At 34.6% G+C, this 19,620-nt stretch overlaps 1 protein-coding gene across 7 annotated transcripts in view; it reads left to right on the top strand.

The window, feature by feature from the left end:
- The window catches only part of SGCZ (sarcoglycan zeta), a 253,826-nt gene that overhangs the window by 71,550 nt on the left and 162,656 nt on the right, over window positions 1–19,620 (top strand). For all 7 annotated transcript variants that reach the window (XM_066185802.1, XM_066185805.1, XM_066185801.1 and 4 more), the window contains one exon: window positions 3,777–3,971. In XM_066185802.1, coding sequence (XP_066041899.1) covers window positions 3,777–3,971 — 195 coding nt within the window. The remainder of the gene's footprint in view (window positions 1–3,776; window positions 3,972–19,620) is intronic.

Genomic DNA, 19,620 nt, shown 5'->3' with positions numbered 1-19,620 from the left:
CCCACAGTTTTGGAATATTGTGTACAATTCTACCTTCATTTCTGAAAGTTATAAGAAGAAAAATCCGCAGTGGACAAAAAAAGCGTCAAACTCTCAGATTAGAATCTTGAAATCTATCTGATTTGACACCCGCATGTCAACAGTAGTCTATGATAATTTTTTTATTTTATTGTGAGTCATTTTCTTAGTCTCCATTCTTGGGGCTGGACCAAATGACCTCTTTGAATTCCATTCTGAGATTCCATGACATATTGTCGTACAGGTCTCAGAAGAACCACACTCTCCAAAAACTTTTGAGCTTCTAAAACAGTTTTAGGAGTGATCCTAATTATAATAAAGAGAAAAATAAGTAAAATCCAAAAAATACAAAATGGCCCATCAGAGCAAGAAGGATTTATGGTTTTTTGCATGTAATGTATACTAGAGTGATAAGCCTTTTATCATATCTGGTCAACAATTTGTGGCCTAATGACTGTAGTAGGATCAATTGCTGACACAGTTCTGGCTGCCTTTGAAAGGCTTGAATACCAAAAGGAGATGATTTAGTAGGTGTCAGGTGTAGCCCAAATAAAAATGATTTCAGAGGAAGCTGCTCTCTCCATCCAATATTTAATTCTCTAAGAATGCAGCTCTACTACCTTATCAATCTACTCATAGTTGATATAACCATAACCAAATCAAGATAATATAATATTTTTCTGTATATACTGGAAGAATGCTGGGTTACCAAACACTTGTAGAAGAGAAGGAACAATTAATTTGCTTCAACACATACTGGCAGTGACAACAAGAGCTTTGTGTATAGGCATTTTAAATGCTTTCCAAGAAAATTCATCCTTTTATGCATCAGTCTTTTTCAAAAAATACAACCCACTTGCTTGCCATCTTCATATTTGCTTTTATAATGAGCTTCTTGATTTCACCCTAAGTCTTGATTTTAGAGCCAAGGTTGGGAAGCAACACACAAAGCATTTGTGTAGCAAATACACTTATAGCACTTCCTGCTCTGTGAGATGCATTTTTCACTTTGTATGGTAAACTTTCAGCTGAAGTCTATAAAGAAAACAGTAGCATTATTTTCTGCTGTAAGCTTAATGCCACATACTGTGTGAGGGGAAGCAAAATGAATACCCTTCTGTAGTGTCATACAAAACGAGAAATCTCCACAGCATTACCTGCTGCCCAAGAGGCTGTTACTTTCAGGGTGAGTGGGGTGAGATAGCTGTGTCAAGTGAATCATCTTTATGATGTTTTGAGCTATGGGTAGTCATGACAAGATTACTTTTTGGGGTTTTTTTTTTTTTTTCCCTCTAAATGATGATATGAAGAATTTTCCCTGCTACCTATAGTTCTTCTTCTATATCTGAAGCTCTACAGCTCATCCAATTCCAATATGTTCCTTACAAACCCAAATGTTTATTGGGTCTAGATGCTGTCATACTGTGAATTTATATTTTAAAGTACCTTTATGTTTTTCATTCTTTCTGTAAATTAAGGAAATAGGGCACAGAGAATCTATCAGTAATGAAAATGTCTAGGAGTACTGTTATGTTCCCAGTGACAGTTTCAACGGGAGGTGTGTGGGCCCCCTTCCATGGGGTCACAGGTCCAGACTGGCTCCTGCTTCAGCATGGGTTCTCCATGGAGTCACAAACTCTGGCCCATCAGGCTATTCTAGAATAGGATCTTCCATGGGCTGTGGTGTAGATATCTCCTCCCCCATGGCCCTCTATGAACTGCAGGGGCATAGTTTGCTTCACCAAACCTCACAGAGTTGAACATTATACAGAGGGAACTGAGTAATGCCTGGCTGTGGTGATGGGATTAAATGCATTTAATGACTGTGTTGCAAAGAGTCTATTCTATGGGACTATATTCAGTTTTAGGACCAGTGCTACTTCTGACATTGTCATGACCTGAAAGTCAGCTTTTCAACTATTTTTAATGAAAATATTTCTATAGGTAATATATAAAGTTAAATCACAAGAAAATGGAAATGGTGTAAAATTAACCAGTTACTTTAAATCTCAAAATTTAATCATGCATTTCATTTTTTTTTACAACAGCTAACTAAATAAATGTGTATACAGTCATTATAAGGAGAAAGTCGATTAGCCTATTTGTATACTCAGTTTCAGGATTTATAAGGCATTTTCACACATCTGGGATGAAAACTGCCAGGGTATAATAAGATGATGATGCAAAGTCTTAAAACCTGGCCATAATTTGTTTTGGGAGGATTGAGAAATGCCATTGAGGGAAATTTTGTTTGTAAAATTTATGAAATAAATAAGCTGCTAAACATTGTATTTACTTGAAATTGAGCGCAAAGAGAAGAAATCACGATGAAACAAATAAAAATGACAAAATGCCTATTTGCTAACTTATTTAAAATCTGCTTAATGAATTCTTTATTTCTTTTTTGACTGATTTCAGTGATATATAGGCTGTCACAATATGGATGTGTGTTTTAGGGCATATGGCTCTAATTATTCACTGTGAGTTAATTTATTCCATTATGATCTCATTCACTAGAAGAACTGTGAAACCTAAAGAGTGTTGATTTGGATAAATATCTAGCAACACAGATAATCACATGAACATTTTTGAGCTTCACATTTTAAAAATCTTATGAAATCAACATTTCTTTGATCCTTCAAATGAATGTAATTTTTTTTTTATTCTCATTGAATCGAGTGACTAATTTTTGTTCATTTTTACTTTTTTTTAGTCAAAGAAAGGCAGCTTTTAAGTGCTAAATTGGTTGTTTCATCTGGCTTATAAGTTTGTTGAGTTTGTGTTTGTTTAGGATTTTTTGTTTTGTTTTGTGTTTTCTTCTTCCTCCTGAGCACAAAGCCTATTAAAACAACATTTCTAATGGGCATATTACAGAAAGAACTCTTACATAAACAAAATGAGATTGCTTTAATTTAATTTTTAAGTCACAGAGAAAATTTAATACTTTTCAGTCTAAAAGCAATGTGACAGCTGAATATGAATATCTGTAAAAGAAAGTTGAGGAAAAAACAAACGGTTTCTTATTAAATGGCATAAATACTTTTGTTCTAAAGAAGTATTAATAGTAAGTTTTTTAAACAGTTTGCAAGCAGATACTGCTTGCTTGTGTGTGATAAGAATTTAAACTAGTTCAGGAATTCAACAGATTATAATTGTATCCATCTGTTAAAGGACAAAATATCTTTGGGTTTTTTTAAATATGGAGGCATGTATAATAGCATCAATTTTTAATTTAATTTGCTAAGTATAATAAAAGAGTGAAAACTTCATTTATGAAAGATGTATTTTAGAAAGGTGAGATTTTTCTTCCATTTGTATGAAAGAGTGTACTGGCTACAAGCTATATGAAAAAATTACCTTTACCTCAATCAAAACCAGTACAAAAGAAAAGGTGCATGACTCTTTCTCCAGAACCAAATTTTGCTGAATGGTCTCATAAAGCAATATTCAGAATTAGAGTGTAAGATACATGCATGAATTGCTTTTATAGTTTTTAATAATTTCTTGCTGATAAATTTGAAATGCAAATCCAATTTTAAATAGAAACTAAAGGTTTACTTTAAATTCATTAAATCCATCAATTTCTTACTAGATGCCTAGTAAAAATATTATTAATGTGGTTAATGATAGATGAATGTATCCCTTCTGTGCCCATAGAAGCTCATTTTCTATACATTCGGAGATAATTTTCATGTAATATTACATGTGAAAAACAGACCTCTCATTTACTCACAAATACTTACATCTTTCTTTTACAGATGACACGAGAGCAGTATATATTAGCAACACAACAGAACAGCCTTCCAAGGACTGAACATCCTCAGTTTTACCCAGTAGGGATTTATGGATGGCGAAAGAGGTGCTTATACTTCTTTGTCCTTCTGCTGTTGGTTACCATGATTGTTAATTTAGCAATGACAATATGGATTTTGAAGGTTATGAATTTCACAGTGGTAAGTATTACAGTAACTTTATATACCTCATTTCTTCAAGTACTGACTTGTAGTCTTTTTCTTTTACCATGTTATATAGAAATCTTGTAATTTTGGAGGAAAAATCATACTTAATTCTTTGAATGTTAGTTCAGTGTTCTGCAGTGAGTGGACTGGTGCCCTATCCTGGTACTTTTGGTTAATCATATCTTCTGAAATTTTATCTTGATCTTAGATTTTTTTGTTTGTTTCCCCAAATCAAAAGTGTCATGAAGACTGCCCCAAGCATCTTTTGTTTTCTTGTCACCGCTAAATAACAAGCAAGAGCAGTTTACTGTATCCGTTCTGCATAGTATCTCTTAGGAGGAAACTGGGTTGGTCATGTCAATGTATGATTCCTTTATAGTTTTTTTTCTTTGTATCTTTGTAAAGTTTACTGGCAATTTGGTCTGTGTTTCACCTAGAACTTAGAGTGGCTGTTTTTGTGTGGTTACGAGGGTAGGTGATTTAAAAGACACGTGCTTTAATGAGTCAATCTCTGGCTGGAATCTTTAATATCAGCAAAGTATTTCAGATGTACACTTGAAAGAACGTCTGTGTTCAATAGAAACATGGTAGGAGTGTGTACTAGCTGGCACCAGAGCAGACCTTTTGTATATAAAAGAAAAGACAGAACTCTACACTGTTTAAAACAGCAGTCAGTGCAGTCTTCAGGATCAGTGTAGTCTTCCTCTCTGGATTTTAACCTTCATAATCCATATTTTGATGTAGGTAGTTATAAATTTCCAGTAGGTGTGGTAATAAATTTCCAGTTCCTATTTCACAACACATTTCTCTTCCCCATTAGTTTATTGGAAATAAAAGAATAGCCAGCAAAACCAGCATAAAACCTGTGCCTAAAATTGTTCTGCATCTGTTGATGATCTGTAATGCATTGGGTTATCTGAAACTGTTGTCTAGTGAGATATATTGTGCAAATACATTTGCTCTTCTGAGCTTTCCATTGTGGATGTACATGTTGAATTCTTATTTTGACAACTGTATGACTTTAATATTCACGTACAGAAAATTATGTGGGAATCTTTTGAAGGGTTGCCTTTTTTCTGAGGGGGCTTTATTTTTTTTTTATTATTTTTTTTTTTTTGGTTCCTTTTTTCCTTTTTTTTTTGTGCAATGTGCTTTCAAAATAAGACATCCATATATGTTTTTGCTTCTACGAATAATTATTCATTTGTACTGGAAACATATTTGGCCTAATTCTTTTAAGCAATTTTAAAATATAGATTTTTAAAAAGCACAGAATTTTTCTCTGTGCAGAAGATTGCATTCCAATAGAATACTTGAAAGCACTGTTTCCATATCTAGGGATTGTTTGATCTTCCATAATATAAGCTATTATAACACTATCCAAACACTATCCAGTCTAAATCTTTTCAAATTTGATTATGCAACTTTTTAAAACAAAACAAAAAGAGAAAATTCAAAATATTTTTCTTTCCTGCATATTGAACTTTATTGGAAATTTTAAAATTTAGGGTGAATTACTGAATCTAGTGCAGAAAACAACAGATCTTTGCAGCTCTTATAAATGAAACACCTTTTCCTTGATCATATTCAAATATATTTTTTAAAATTATGTGCTGAAGAATGAATTTACTTCTGCAGACTCATGGAATGGTAGGTAGTCTTCTACTTTGAGTGGTTAGTGTTCACATTGGAATCTCTGTGTGCTAGAAGATTGTTAGAAGATTGTCATGTTAAGAGTTGAGTAACATCTTCATGCTCGTATCCTTGCATGTACATTTGAGCATGAGGGGGAAATATGTGTTAAGTCTGAAAGAGTTGGATTCTTAGGGATAGGTGTTTGACAGTAAAATAATTTAGGTTGTGAACGTAAAGTTTGTGTATTTAAAAAGTCAATGACTTTGAAATATATATATATATATTCCACGTGCATGTATATATGTACAGATAGATATAAACTAAGAAATTTTATTTGTATAACTGGAGACTGATATGAAATCAGAAGTGCAGCGAGAAACCTCAAGTGTTTGCTAGAAAGATGAATATAGCCATGATAAAAATAATTGCTGAAATTTGACATTTTGACATTATTTTAATTTTTTTTTCCTGTTTTAGCATAAAACAGTATTGAGCTTTCTATAAAGACAATAATAATTGCAGCGTTTCAAGGGGTCATGAAGAGCCAGGTCATGGTTTGTCACTGCTGTCTGACAATTGCAATACTGTTAATTTGTATTAGCTGTTGCCTTTCTATTTTTAACTGTAAAGCTACAGTCACTGACAATTTGGCATCATAAAAGCCTTTCCCTGATCAAGTTTTCAGTTGTAAAAGTTTTCTGAATATAATGACCTTGCACATAAAAGTTGCATTCTGAATCTGAGCTAGTTATCCCCTGCTCTTTTTATACTCCGAGTGTAAAAATAGGGTCTTCTGTAAAACATTCATCTCACAGTAAGATAGGCAACTGATAAGAATTTTTCTCAAGGACAAATGTTGAATAGCTTATCAAAGAAATAATTTTTTAAAACTTGTTTCTTTGAAATTGTGTAAAAGCGTAGCACAGACAAACTGTGCAAGTCTCTTTTTATCAGATTATGTAATATGACTAAGAAACATAGAGAAATGTCCAGGGATACAATCTCTTCTTCTAGTGTACAAGGTAAGAAACTTGAAAGTAAATACAAGTTACAAAATAATTTCCCTGATATATATTTTATGTATCTGATGAGCAAAACTAAATGTAATTAATATCTGTGGAGCAGGAATATTAGATGGAGGTACCATAGGTGTAGTAATAATTTTTGAAAGGCATTTTACCACTGGTAGCTTAGTCTTACTGTCCTTCAATATATAGTCAAACTTTGTTACCTCACTGTTCAACTGCATTTTTAGAAAGATGTGGCCAAGGAAGCCAATGGCATCATGGCCTGTATCAAGAACAGTGTGGCCAGCAGGACTTGGGACAAGATTATCCCTCTGTACTTGGCACTGGTGAGGTAACATCTCAAGTTATGTCATCAGTTTTGGGCCCCTCACTTCTAAAAGGACGTTGAGTTGCCAGAGCACATCCAGAGACAGGCAATATAATTGGCAAATGGTCTAGAAGGTGTCTTATGAGGAATCACTGGGGGTGTTTAGCCTGGAGAAGAAGAGGCTTGGGGCAGGGCGATGCCATCGCTCTCTACAGCTGCCTGAAAGGAGGGTGCAGTAAGATGGGGGTTGTTTTCTTCTGCCATGTCTCAAATGAAAGGATGAGAAGAAATGGCCTTAAACTGTGCTAGGGGAGCTTAAGGTTAAATAATAGGTTTGTTTGTTTGTTTGTTTGGGGTTTTTTGGTTTTGGTTTTGGTTTTTTGTTTGGTTTTGTTTTTTTGTTTTGGTTTTGTTTTGTTTTACCGAGGAAGTAGTTAGACATTGAAATAAGTTGCTCGGGCAAGGTGTGATGTCATCATCTCTGGAAGTGTTCAAAGGGCATCTGTATGTGGCACTTGGGAATATGGTTTAGGGGTGGTCGTGGTGGTATTGGGTAGATGGTTGGACTGGATCATCTTGAAGGTCTGATTTTCAAAGAAGACATGCAAAATATCTTGGAAAAATCAAGCCAGGAACTAAAATCTGTAACTTTTGTCAGTTCATAGATAGTATTAGGGGACTTGAGTTTCATGGGACACTTACTGTTTCCTTTCCTTGTACTAAGCTTGGCATGGTTCGCAGGTTACCCCGTGGAAACGTCTGTCTTTCACTTTCCATCAGGATGTAATTACCTCTCACTTAGTCTATGTTATACAAGTTTAATGAAGCTCAAAGCTGTTGCTTTTTTTATCCTGTCTGTTCAGTAACTATACTAGGGATTTCAGGAAGGATGGACACTCAAGTCATGACTTGGTACCAGAGCCGAGGGGTAAAATGTCAACGGTTTTGTGTTTAGAACATCCTGGCTATTTCGCATATGTAATATATGTGAATTTTAAAGGCTTGTGAAGGAAGAAATATGTGTTTCTTACTGTGCCTGCATTTTTGTCGACAAGTATTTATATGGACCACAGCATAAGTAATTAGCTGATTTTATTTTTAAATAGCTAATCTCTTTAGCATTATTCTCTGGTAAAATTTTTATTTTGTATCGTCTTTAAGTTAGTCTAACCTCAACAGAACTATAATTTTATATAATTTATTCTTCATATAGCTGATAATGCATAAAGCATGTTGACACTCTCTCAATCTGAATTATTACTTTGTAAAAGTGATTTACTGTATATTTTTGTTGCTAACCAAATACCAGTGTAGCGATACATGACTGAGTTTTCTGCAGGTATTTCAAATTAGTTTTAAAAAAGGGAATTGAAGCATTCTTATTGTTGGGACGTGACATTGTGAAATAACATGGAGCAATCAACATAGAAGCAGAGGTCCAGCTCTTGGGGAAGGAGGCATTTAACTAAAGTCCTTTTATACATTTTCTAATACGTGCACAATTGGCATTGATATCAACACTTATTTAATATTATGTTGTTCCTTTGCTTATTACATGACATTGAAGGCTGCAGTTTACTAAAGTTAAAAAATGGTAATTTTTGAAAAAATGCCTGTGCCTTTAGTGCTTAGATCTCTTTCTGTGGTCTGTGGAAGCCGCATAGCACCAAGTTATTTTACTGGCTTTGGTTGTTGTCTTGGTTTAGGAAGACAGGTATCTGCTAGGTAAAATTACAATCAGAGGCTCTTTGGCAAAGATTTGGGAAATAGAAATAGCAGTTCTTTACTAGTATGTAATACAAAGCAAACAAACACAAAAAAAACCTCCCCCCCCCACCAAACAACTACAGCATTAATGACAAACGGCAACAGTACCAAGAACCTTGAGGGCTTTGTTTCACAAAACCCAGGGCAGTTTGGTTTCGGTGTCCCTGCAGGATCCTCAGAGCACCAAGCTGGAACAGTGGAAAAGTCCCGGGCTGGTCGCTGGGATGGCAGGGTGTCCCGGCAGGCAGGGGCAGGATGTCCCGGCAGCGCAGGGGGTGCAGGGTCACGCTGCAGCAAGAGGAGCAGCGCCGAAGAAAGCCGAAGGAGAGGCAGGGCCTGGACCAGCTCCCCGCGGGTGGCTGGGAAAACTCCGGATTCAGGCCGAACCGGTGATAGTAGATTTCCCAGGACTGGATCCCTTTGGCCACAGTGAAACTCCTCCAGCCAGCAACAGCCGTTCTCCCCTCCGCGTGCTTTTCGGCAACTGAGCTCCTCCAGGAGCGGCAGACACGCGTCTCCCCGAACGCCGGAAGCAGAAAAGCACGCCGCTGCCTCAAGCTTTGTCTTTTACCTGCGTTATCTCCCCCTTCCACCTTTTGTCCACCTCTTTGTTTCAGTTAAGTACTCTCAAGTATTCAACACTTGATCTCCTTGGTAACTTGTGGGGAAAAAATTCTTTAGAGAAAGAAGGAACAAACCTAACCCCCAACAGTTGTACATCTGGTTTTGTGTGTCTTCATATTCTGATCACCCCTAGGAATCCATAAATGAAAAGACATTTTGTGACCCTCTGCAAGAATGCATCCACCTGCTTCAGATGTTTTCTCTTGCTGTAGCTGCAGTGTTGCAGTCAGTTTTGACTGCTTGTCATGACACATTGTTGTCTTTATTGATCCACATTAAACTCCTCTTGCCAGTACTATGATGGGAATTACTTTTAGGATCAGGAACCAGACAGCTTAGCATCTAGGTAGAGACAGTTATTTCTCCAGGGACTTTGAGCAGTGCTTTAGCTTCAGACATAAGCAGAGTGTAAAGAGCAGTTTGAATTTCCTGGCTAGAATGCATGTGCTTCATGCCCCCATCTGAGCATACTCTCTCTGCTGGCTGCCTAGCTCTGGATTCACGTGGTATGGACAGCAGGTAGTTTGTAGGTGGAATGTCTGCCTGAGTATACACAGGCCAAGTAAACATGATTTCTTTCTTATGTAACAGCATATGTAATAAGGCAGAAATATGCAACCATTAATTCCCCTTGTTTGCATCGTTACAAATTATCCCCATCTGAAGTATAATATTATTTTAAAATTACTTATAGGGACAAGTAAACAAGACATATTTTCTTGGGTTTTTGTTAATGTGCAAGAATGTGGAAGTCTTTCAAATATTTAAGTCTATGTGTTGGGACATGCACATGCTTCTGATCTTAATATCCAATATGGAGACAGCACTTGTAATTTCCTTAAAAGAACAATTTCTCTACTGAAGTTATAATTTGATGCCTAAGTTTTTTAGTGATACAGAGCTAAATCAGTTCTGTTCAATGCTTTTATCTAGGTGTAGACCAAACTGTTTTGGTATACTGAAGAAAAACAAAATCTGTTTGTGAAACTGTACTGCAATAGTAATTATCCATTTCTCCACAAGCATGACAGTGATATGAATATTTACATTTCTAATATTCTTTGACTGGCCTTATGTGTTTATTTGATGGTCACTGATTATCCGTTCAGTTCGTTCTGCTGAGCTGTGTGATGAAGATAGCATTTTCACATAGTAATTAATACAATTTCAAGTAGAACTAGGGCAGGTGTCTTTTTTTCATTTTTTAGACAATCTTTGACACACGTCCAGTTTGTAGGAGGTTGGCATTTCAAAATTATGAAGTTTTGTAGTTGTACATATTTCAAAAATAATTCTGTCATTTGGTAAACAGAAAACTTCTTTCATTTGACAAAGGCAGCAATTTGTTATTAGGTTTTGAATAAATATGAATAGCAGCAGTTGATATATATTTAATAAATATATTGTCACATCTGCAGGTTTAATTTACTTCAATATCAATAATTTATTGTCAATATGTTTTTAAAACTGTAAATTATCTCATTTTTAAAACTTTTTAGCTATTAACTAGATAAAAAATTATTTCTCTAGATCCATCAGTATTTTAGCTTTCAAGAACATGATGTTCTGTTTTGGGATGAATGCAAGTAAGCTCTTGTTTCCTCTTTGTTTGGTTTTTATAGTGACAAAGTTCCAGTCTAGGGCAGGCAATCTAATTAATTTTTCATGATTATGAGACTTAAGATATGAGACATCAAGGTGCGTATTGTCTCCAATGTAGATCATGTTCCAGATAAGTGTTTTACCCATAGATTATTAGTCCTTCTGATTTCTGATATTTCTTTTTAATAGATATGTGACGTCTGTCTTACTTTTTCTTAATCTCTAACATTGCATATCAACCTTGTAACAAATTTTATTGGAAGTTTCATTGAAATGGCTGTGTATTCCTCAGGAATATTTTCTGCACAGATTTATAATTCTTTTGAAAATTTGACTTCTAAATTATTTGAAAAAATGTCTAAAAAATCTTCAGCCAACTAAAATGAATTTTAGAAGCCAGATGTCTGCACATGGCCATGTATACATGTACGCACAAAGTCTTATTTATATAACTGACTATGTTCTCATATCCTTATGGTGCACTGGAAATCAGAAATTTCAGCTTCTTAAATGAACCTGTGAGCTCCATGAATAATTCAACAACTTACTCATAGAATGTCAGCAAATTGTTCTTTCTGTGAGTTAATTTTGCTTGGACTTTTTTAATCCCATTTTTTAACATTCATGTAAAAGTACAACTTTAGAGAGCTGGAGGGTATTTTGTACAACTTGTGTCCTCTTTCATTTTCAGTGCCGTAGGCAAGATTTATCCTTACTCTCTTTTGAGCATTTCCCATATTTGCTGTCCTGAGCACAATGCAAAACTCATCTTTTAGTATTTTTAGTACCATTCCTCTAAATCACTTTTTTACCTCATCTTGTATGTGTACCACCTGTATTGTCTACCTCTTTTTCTAGTCCTTATGAGGAGGAAAAAAAATCCGTGTCAGAGCAAGTATAGTGTAGGTTTACTTGACCATACAGTAATTAATATGAAATATGTTGTGTCACAGTGGAAAGGTGACTAATCTGACGTCAAGTTTGTGATAAATAAGGCAACATATTGCTCGAACAGTCAAGCCACTGTTAAATATATTTTGTTAGGTATTTTATAGTCCTGGACATCTCATGGAAAGATATCTCTTGGTAGAAAGTAGGAAGGCATTGTTTAAAAGAATCATATTTAATAGCACTTCTCAGCAAACATTAACTTCTTTGCTTAATGGGCAGGTTACATTCCATTGATTCTGTGTGGCTGAATGCAGTTCTTAATTTTTTTTTTTTTTCTGAGATGATATAGCTTTACATTCTGGGGTTCATTTTTAACAAATGATCTCTGATGAAGAAAGAATATGGTAAAATTAATTTATCATTTTTATATTTGTTTGCTCTTTCAGATTTAATGGCAGAGAGTACTAGTACGCTTCCCAATAGAAAAAGGGAGTAAATACATTTTACCTTAGGCAATATTGTAAAAATGCGACTTAATTAACTGTAGAAAAATTTAATCTACTTACATAATTGTTTAAACAACTTCAACTTGACTTTTCAGTGGCTTTGGAAATTTGTACTGTAGTATCTAGGTCTTGACTTCCTAGAGAAACCTGCCTATAAAAACTGTTTACTTTGTAGTCATGCATTGAGAACATGAAGAGGCATTTGTCTTTCCAAGGCCACTTCTTGCTCATTTGTCTCGTTGCTTTAGATTTGTTTCATTAAGTGTCAGGAGTGACTTATAATCAGTTTAAGGGACACAGAAATAACTTGTACCTTTATGCCATGTGATCTGACCAGCATTTCAAAGGTATCTTGCCCAGTCTTTCAAAATGGGGATGGCTACATCTTTTACCCTTCACTAGAGTGATTCTCATTGTGCATTAAACCATGACTGGTGCAACCTCTTATAAGGGCCTTAACATTCCAGGAGGATACAGACCGTGGCTATAGAATGTACAGAAGAGAGCAACAACAGCTTAAATTTATGTAATAGGATAGCCAAAAATTTGTATGTACATATAGAGGTATCTGGGTGTATATATATGTATATATTCAGCTTGCATACGTTTAGCTTTTCTAAAATAATCTTGTACTCAAGCTGAGTGAATGAGGTTTACTAGGCAGCTTATTCTTAATCATTCACTATGTAAATAGGCTGGAACAAGTATCTCAGATTTATTTTCAAATATTTGCTTTCATAAAAATGGAATTAGCTTAATTTCCATTAAAGGCTCTCTGTTTCCTTTCTGTGTGCATTCTAGCGTGACATTAGTGTTTATAGAAAATGAGATTTTCAAGAGAATAATATATAAATATACTTTTGAATTCTTAAAGGTTTATCGAGTAAAATAGTTCTGATGCTTATATTTGTCCAAGCGCGTAACTTGAATGGCAGATATTTGAAAAGTGTTTTTGATGTGCAGTCATTTTTAATGAGGAGGAAAAAGGAGGAAAAAAATTATTTTGTATACCAGGGTTCATAAAAATAATCAACAGAAAGTCAAGAAAAGAAGGCTAATGCACAAGCATGTTTGTCTCAAGTGGAGCAACTAAATCAGAGTTAATTTTATAGATCAGGCCAAGAAGTAATATTTTGTAAGTCTATTTAGCAGTGATTAGAGAGATATCAAACCACTTGAACAGACTTTGGTTACTTTAAAGCTCCTACAGTCTATATGAATAATGAAATGTGTCATTCTTATTTCCTTTCTATTATTGGGTTGACTTATCTGAGTAGAGTGCAATAAAAAAATGCATTCTCTGCTTGGAATCCTGCTTTTATTTGTGCAAATCATCCATCTTGAAATAAATACAAGTCTGTGCATTAAGGACACGAGCAGAATGTACTTATGTAAATCTAGCCTAAATTAGACCTAGCACATTTAGGAATTATTATAAAAAAGAAACAGGAAGATAAGATAGAGTACATAGTGATAAATGTCTTACACGGCAGAGTATTTCCTTTTCTTTCTTATAAGTCAGGATATTAAATATGTGGTTGGAATCCCAGGCAGGAGTAAATGATGACTGAAATGTTTCACTCATGCAGAAGCAAGGTTTGTTTTGTTTGTTTTTTTTTTTTTTTAATAGAAATTGTGAATAAGGGGTTTGTCTGTCCTGCCGAAAATGACAAGAAAAATTTTCAAGACTTTTACCCAAAAATACAACACTGATGGAGGTATCATTTCTATGCCTGACAAACATATTTTACTACTGCTAGGTACAATCAAGGAATGAAAATCAAAAAATACAATAAAAGCAGATTATAAATAGCATTCCAAGAGACAATGTAGAAGTAGTGGTAATACCACAAAATAGAAGTCAATGTTAATACACAGTCTTAAACCTCTTAATCTAAATTTGGCTGCCTTTTAAAGAAAAGCCTGGTGCATCAGAGCTTGTCCAATGATTCGTTAATCAGGCATTATGGTCTGTCACATCAGTGTCCATCAATGATGTAGTCCTCACCATTTTGCTGTGACACTCAGTTAAGTACAACAAATTGTGCACAGCCTTGTGTAAGATCTTTTAAAGAGTTTTGAGCTTCCTGCATCCCCCAAAACCCCAGATATATATTTTGATGTCTCTAATAATGAAATCAGCATTTTTGTGTTGCAAACTCACGATCTATACAATTGTTTTAACTATAGATTTTGCTTTTCTCTCACCTCATTGACTTCTATTTATACAGTAGAGCAACATCAAGAAATGTTTTCCCAAGGAGAAATTCCTAATTACTGTGTTTACTTTTCTTATTATCTACAAGGCTCAGGTTTAAAACAGCAAGAATGTGCAAGAGGGTAACAGATTTTCAACAAAAAATTAAAATTAGAATAAGTATAATAAAATACAATAGGAATTAATATACATTACCTTCAACTAGTTCAAATTTTAACACATCCTTCTTCTCATATACTGGGATAGCCCAAGTCAAAAAATAAAAATCAACTTTCTTTATGAATGGAAAATCAAAATTACTATCATACTCATTTGAGATGATATTTTAATAATAAAGGTAGATAAAAGCAGATGTAAAGATAGAAATTAAAAAATATATAATTGGTCATCTTCAAATCATTCTTCCATCTTTTAGAGATGGAGCTTTCTCATTTCTGTCGTTGTGTCCAGGACTATACAATTCATACCAGTCAACTTTTGGGGTCTAGTCATGCTTCATAGAAGTCACAGAGGAGACAAATATCAATATTAGCTTTATTGGGTGAACAAGCAATATGAAAGACATTTATTTTAAAAAACTTTTGTCACATACTGTAACATTTCTATTTATTTACCAAAATATGATAATTACTATTGAAAAAATGTGTTCTTTTTTAACAGTAGTCAATTTAAAATAAAAATGTATGATGCCAACAATTTCCCTGTGGATTTGTTCCTCAGACTGATTGATATAAGCCTATGTGTATATCAACATCCAAACTTATTTTTTCTCAAGAGGAACGTAAACTATTTACATTTGAATTTCCTGGTGGTTTTCACAGGTTTTTTTGGTTCTTCAATAATTAAAATGTTAACTATAAAGGGAGAGGGTTGATTTTTAAAATTAGTTCTATGTTATCTTGCTCTTACTTTTAAAATTCATGACTTATTTGCAAAGTAAGTTAAATCCTATCTACAAGATACTATTATGGAAATCCTTTTGTCATGATTGCAAAAAGATCACACTCTTGTCGTACCTAAGGAGGACCTGTTGGACAGGGAAAAAGGGCAAAGAGTATGGCAACACAAAGTCTTTGGCAGATATAAAAACTTTGGGGGAATATGCTTGCTATAAACTCTCACATCACTTTTGATATTAAGCAGGAGTGTTATGGTCTGCAGTTCTTTAATATGAACTGTGGAAAAATAAATATCCTGTTATGAATTGTTATCTGAGCTTTCGTCTAACTGTCAAAGGACTCTTATACTTCAGTTTTAAGGTTTAATAAAGCTGTAACCTGGAGCTTGCTGAAGGTTAACACATTTACTTTCAAGAAAATAAAATTCAATGGCAGATGAGGGAATTTATTACTGTACAAATATAAAAAATAGGTTTTGTAGTCTGAACGGAAACATTAATGGATTTTGGATTCATGGTGTGTGTGAATAAAATTACTTCAGATACTCTAAGGTTCAGGTGAAACCTGAGTCATATGTAAAGTAAGAGTATAAAAAAACACCTGATAATTCTTAAACATTCTTAAAAATTCTGAATACACTTAAAACACTGCCTTAATCAAAATGAAAGTAAGTATAGATTTTACAGTAGGATACAGTATAAGCACAGATTCTCAAAGGTATAAGCTCAGCTGAAATATTCTGCAGACTACTACTATTTGTTGACAGAAGATCTGAAAAGTTCATCTAACTAGTCCACTCATATAAGTATTTCACAATGCTCTTTTCTAGTTAAATGAAATTTATTAGTAGAGTATTACTGAATATTCAATAAGCTTACAGTGTATAAATTTAAAAACACACACACAAAAATATTCCTAAATAATTATTTTACAAGCAGTAATCTTTCTATATTACTGAGAACATTTCTAAAATTTTACTTTACAGCTCTTAGTTTACTGGGAAACTCTCACTACCTGGTAGTGAGGTCTGTTGAATGTGATTATAACTATTTATATATACTTTTTCACATTTCTGTGTGGGTTCTTTGTATGCTTTAACAGTTGGTATTATTTTTATACACGCAATCTAAAAGACTCAAGTGTCAGGTTAGCAGTTAATGGCTGGGTTTTCAAAAGTAATTTGAAGGCAATTTTGACAGGATGTATGTTATTTGAAAAATATTGTCCTGAACAGCTTTATGCCAGCTGGTGTTGTAAGACTCCCTCCAGATGCATTCTATGTGAAATATTTCTTTATCGAGCACAGTATTTGTTGTGTCTGGGGCATACATGTAGTATGCTGGGTGGACTCTGGGAAATAACAGCTAAATAAACAAATACTGTGCTGTAAAGGGTGTTGAAGAGCAGTATGCTTATGCAAACTCTAAATCCTCAAAGTATGGTTTTGGAAGTATTGATTCTCATGAAGGTGGAGCAGTAAAGCATGCAAACAAAGAATTTCTGTGACTGGGCAGGATAGTGTAGATCAGGAATTGTACATTAGCGGCCTATGTGAGGCACACAAATCCTTCACCTTCCTTTTAATTTACTGATGATTAGAAGTACCAATTCCAGGGTGAATCCAGGAAAATAAGGCAGTTAGGAAAATGTGTCCATGAAGTGTGGAAGCCAGCTGAACATGAGCTACAGAGAAAAGACAGCTGTTCAGGCCACAGAAGGAAACTTCTGTGGTGGGTAGCCACTTGGATGGAGAGGAGTTGTTTTAAAGTTGGTGAAAAGTGTTACTCTGACAGCATCATCTGTAGTTAATCTATGGAGAACTTCACCCCATGATGTTAAAAAATTAACAGATGATTGAGAATTGGATGGGTAAATGCATGTAAGGAAAATGTCACGCTAAAAAAAAAATCCTGAATCTCAATATCCTATTTTATTATTTGTGTGTCTGATGCTATTGGAAATCAGACCTTGGGATTAACTTTTGGTCTCACCCAGAATGGCCATTAGGGTTTTATGAAAGCAGGGTTAAGGACACGATTCTCAGTTTATACATTATATTGGTAAACCACTGCTTTGTGTTGTGTATTTCAATGCACCACAGCGTGCAGTCGGACTAGGTATTTAAGGATCACATTAAGTCAATAGAACTAAGTGCTTTAGTCCTAATCCCAGGAAATCAGTAATTACTTAAAATCTTGACTTCCTCATATAAATGGATAAGAAATTAATGGGGTAGGCTGGGTAGCAGCATCGTAGCACAGCAGAACAAAACTAAACTGATATCTCGTCAAATTAAATTCTGGATTTGGAACTGTAAGTTATTGCTCTCTGTTATAAAAGTGTGACTTAATTAACTAAACTATTTCCAAGCAATGTCTGCTTTTATTTAATCTTGTGAACAGTTGAGAAAGTCTGAAGAGATGTCAAAAAGAACTATGCAAGCTATTGGAATAACAGTTTATGAATAAATTTAGGATATTTTCCATGTTTGAATTTCAAAGCTTTTCTTTCCTTCACATTTACAAATATAACTATGTTTGCATTGGTTGTATAAATTTTGAAAAAAAAAAAAACATCAGAATGTCTTGAATAGAAAATATTGATCAGTTCTTTCAGTTTTTGCCCTTGGCTTCAGATAAAATCTTATGCAACACAATGTTATACTTGTATAAATTTGTTAAACAAAATGTTATAGATGTCCCTTTATAAATATTTTTTTCAGTTTACTGGAATGAATGAAACTCACTTAAAATTACTAAAAAAATAATCCATATAATCCATATACCTAGATTACTTTCTGTGCTTATTCTCAGATCTTTGTCTCTGTCTCTATGCAAAATCTACAAGGAACAGGCCACTATATGGGTAGCTGAGATCATTTAGATAATTCTCTTTTAATTTCTTAATTGCTGTTCATGGCAACAATATTGAGAAGCAAAAGCATGTTTAAACTATCTCTGTCTTCCTAGAGGTCCTTATCGGTCTCTTCCATTCTGGTGTATGCCTTGAATTTACATTCGTGCGTATGAAACACACCTGTGTGTACAGCTACCCATGGGAATCACAGACAGCCTTTCTTTTGCTGGCTGCATGTTACTATTCATCTGTTGTTTGCCCTCTGACCTTGATCAAGCCAGTGTCCAAGCAAGGATTGGTAGAAGCTTGTCCATATAGTCAGATTTGAGTATACTTTAGGATCTAGCTACAGTCAAGTTTTAGTTGACTTTGCCCATGCGATTGGAGCTGATTAATGCCTTTGAAATGGAGTATCATGAGAGAATGCTAGAATATTTTCCACAGTTAGTTTTGAAACTAAAAATATTGGAGGAAAAGTGCACCTCCAATAACTTTTTAATAGAATGGCAGGTTTTATTTGATTATCTGATGAAGGAAATGAATAATGCCGTAATCTCTGATCAACACAGGGCAGGTTAGATGTATGGTGGCAATAATACTGATATCTGAGGTGGTAATTTTCCAAAACTACCTAGAAACTATAAAACACTCAGTGTAAGAGGCAAAACAATCTTTCTAATTTAAATTTAATGTAATGTGAAAGCAGAAAAGCCTTGCATGTTTTCAGTAAGTATTTTTTTGTTATTTGACAAAAAGTCTTTTTTTGTTATTTGACAGAAATTGTCTTTATATTGAGTGCTCCAACAGTCTCCGTTGGAAAGCAAAACAAATCTATATGCCAGTATAAAATCAGACTTCTGAGGTCTATAAAATTCCTAAAAGTACACAAGTCAGCAAAAACTTCATGAATCTTCAGGTAAAGACATAATAAAAAGCTATATTTCCTTTTTTTCACTTTTATAAGTGAGTCATAGAATCATCATAGAATCACAGAATGGTTTGGGTTGGAAGGGGGCCTCGATAATCCAGTTCCAACCCCACTGCCGTGGGCAGGCGCACATTCAGTTAGATCAGGTGCTCAAAGCCCCATCCAACCTGGCCTTGGACAGGGATGAGGCATTTACAATTTCTGTGGGCAACCTGTTCCAGTGCCTCACATCCCTCGCAGTAGAGTTTTTCCCTAATATCTAATCCAAATCTACTGTCCTTCAAGTTGAACCCATTTCCCTTTGTTCTTTCACCACACCCTTTTGTAAATAGTTTCTCTCCATCTTTCCTCCCTTCAGATACTGGAAGGGTGTACTTAGGTC

The sequence above is a fragment of the Chamaea fasciata genome, unplaced genomic scaffold, assembly GCF_029207755.1.
Source record: "Chamaea fasciata isolate MVZ Bird 193981 ecotype frontalis unplaced genomic scaffold, bChaFas1.0.hap1 SCAF_6, whole genome shotgun sequence".
In the NCBI taxonomy this organism is placed as follows: Eukaryota; Metazoa; Chordata; class Aves; order Passeriformes; family Sylviidae; genus Chamaea; species Chamaea fasciata.
Note: the sequence above shows the minus strand (reverse complement) of the source record. Positions and strands in the feature narration are given on the sequence as shown.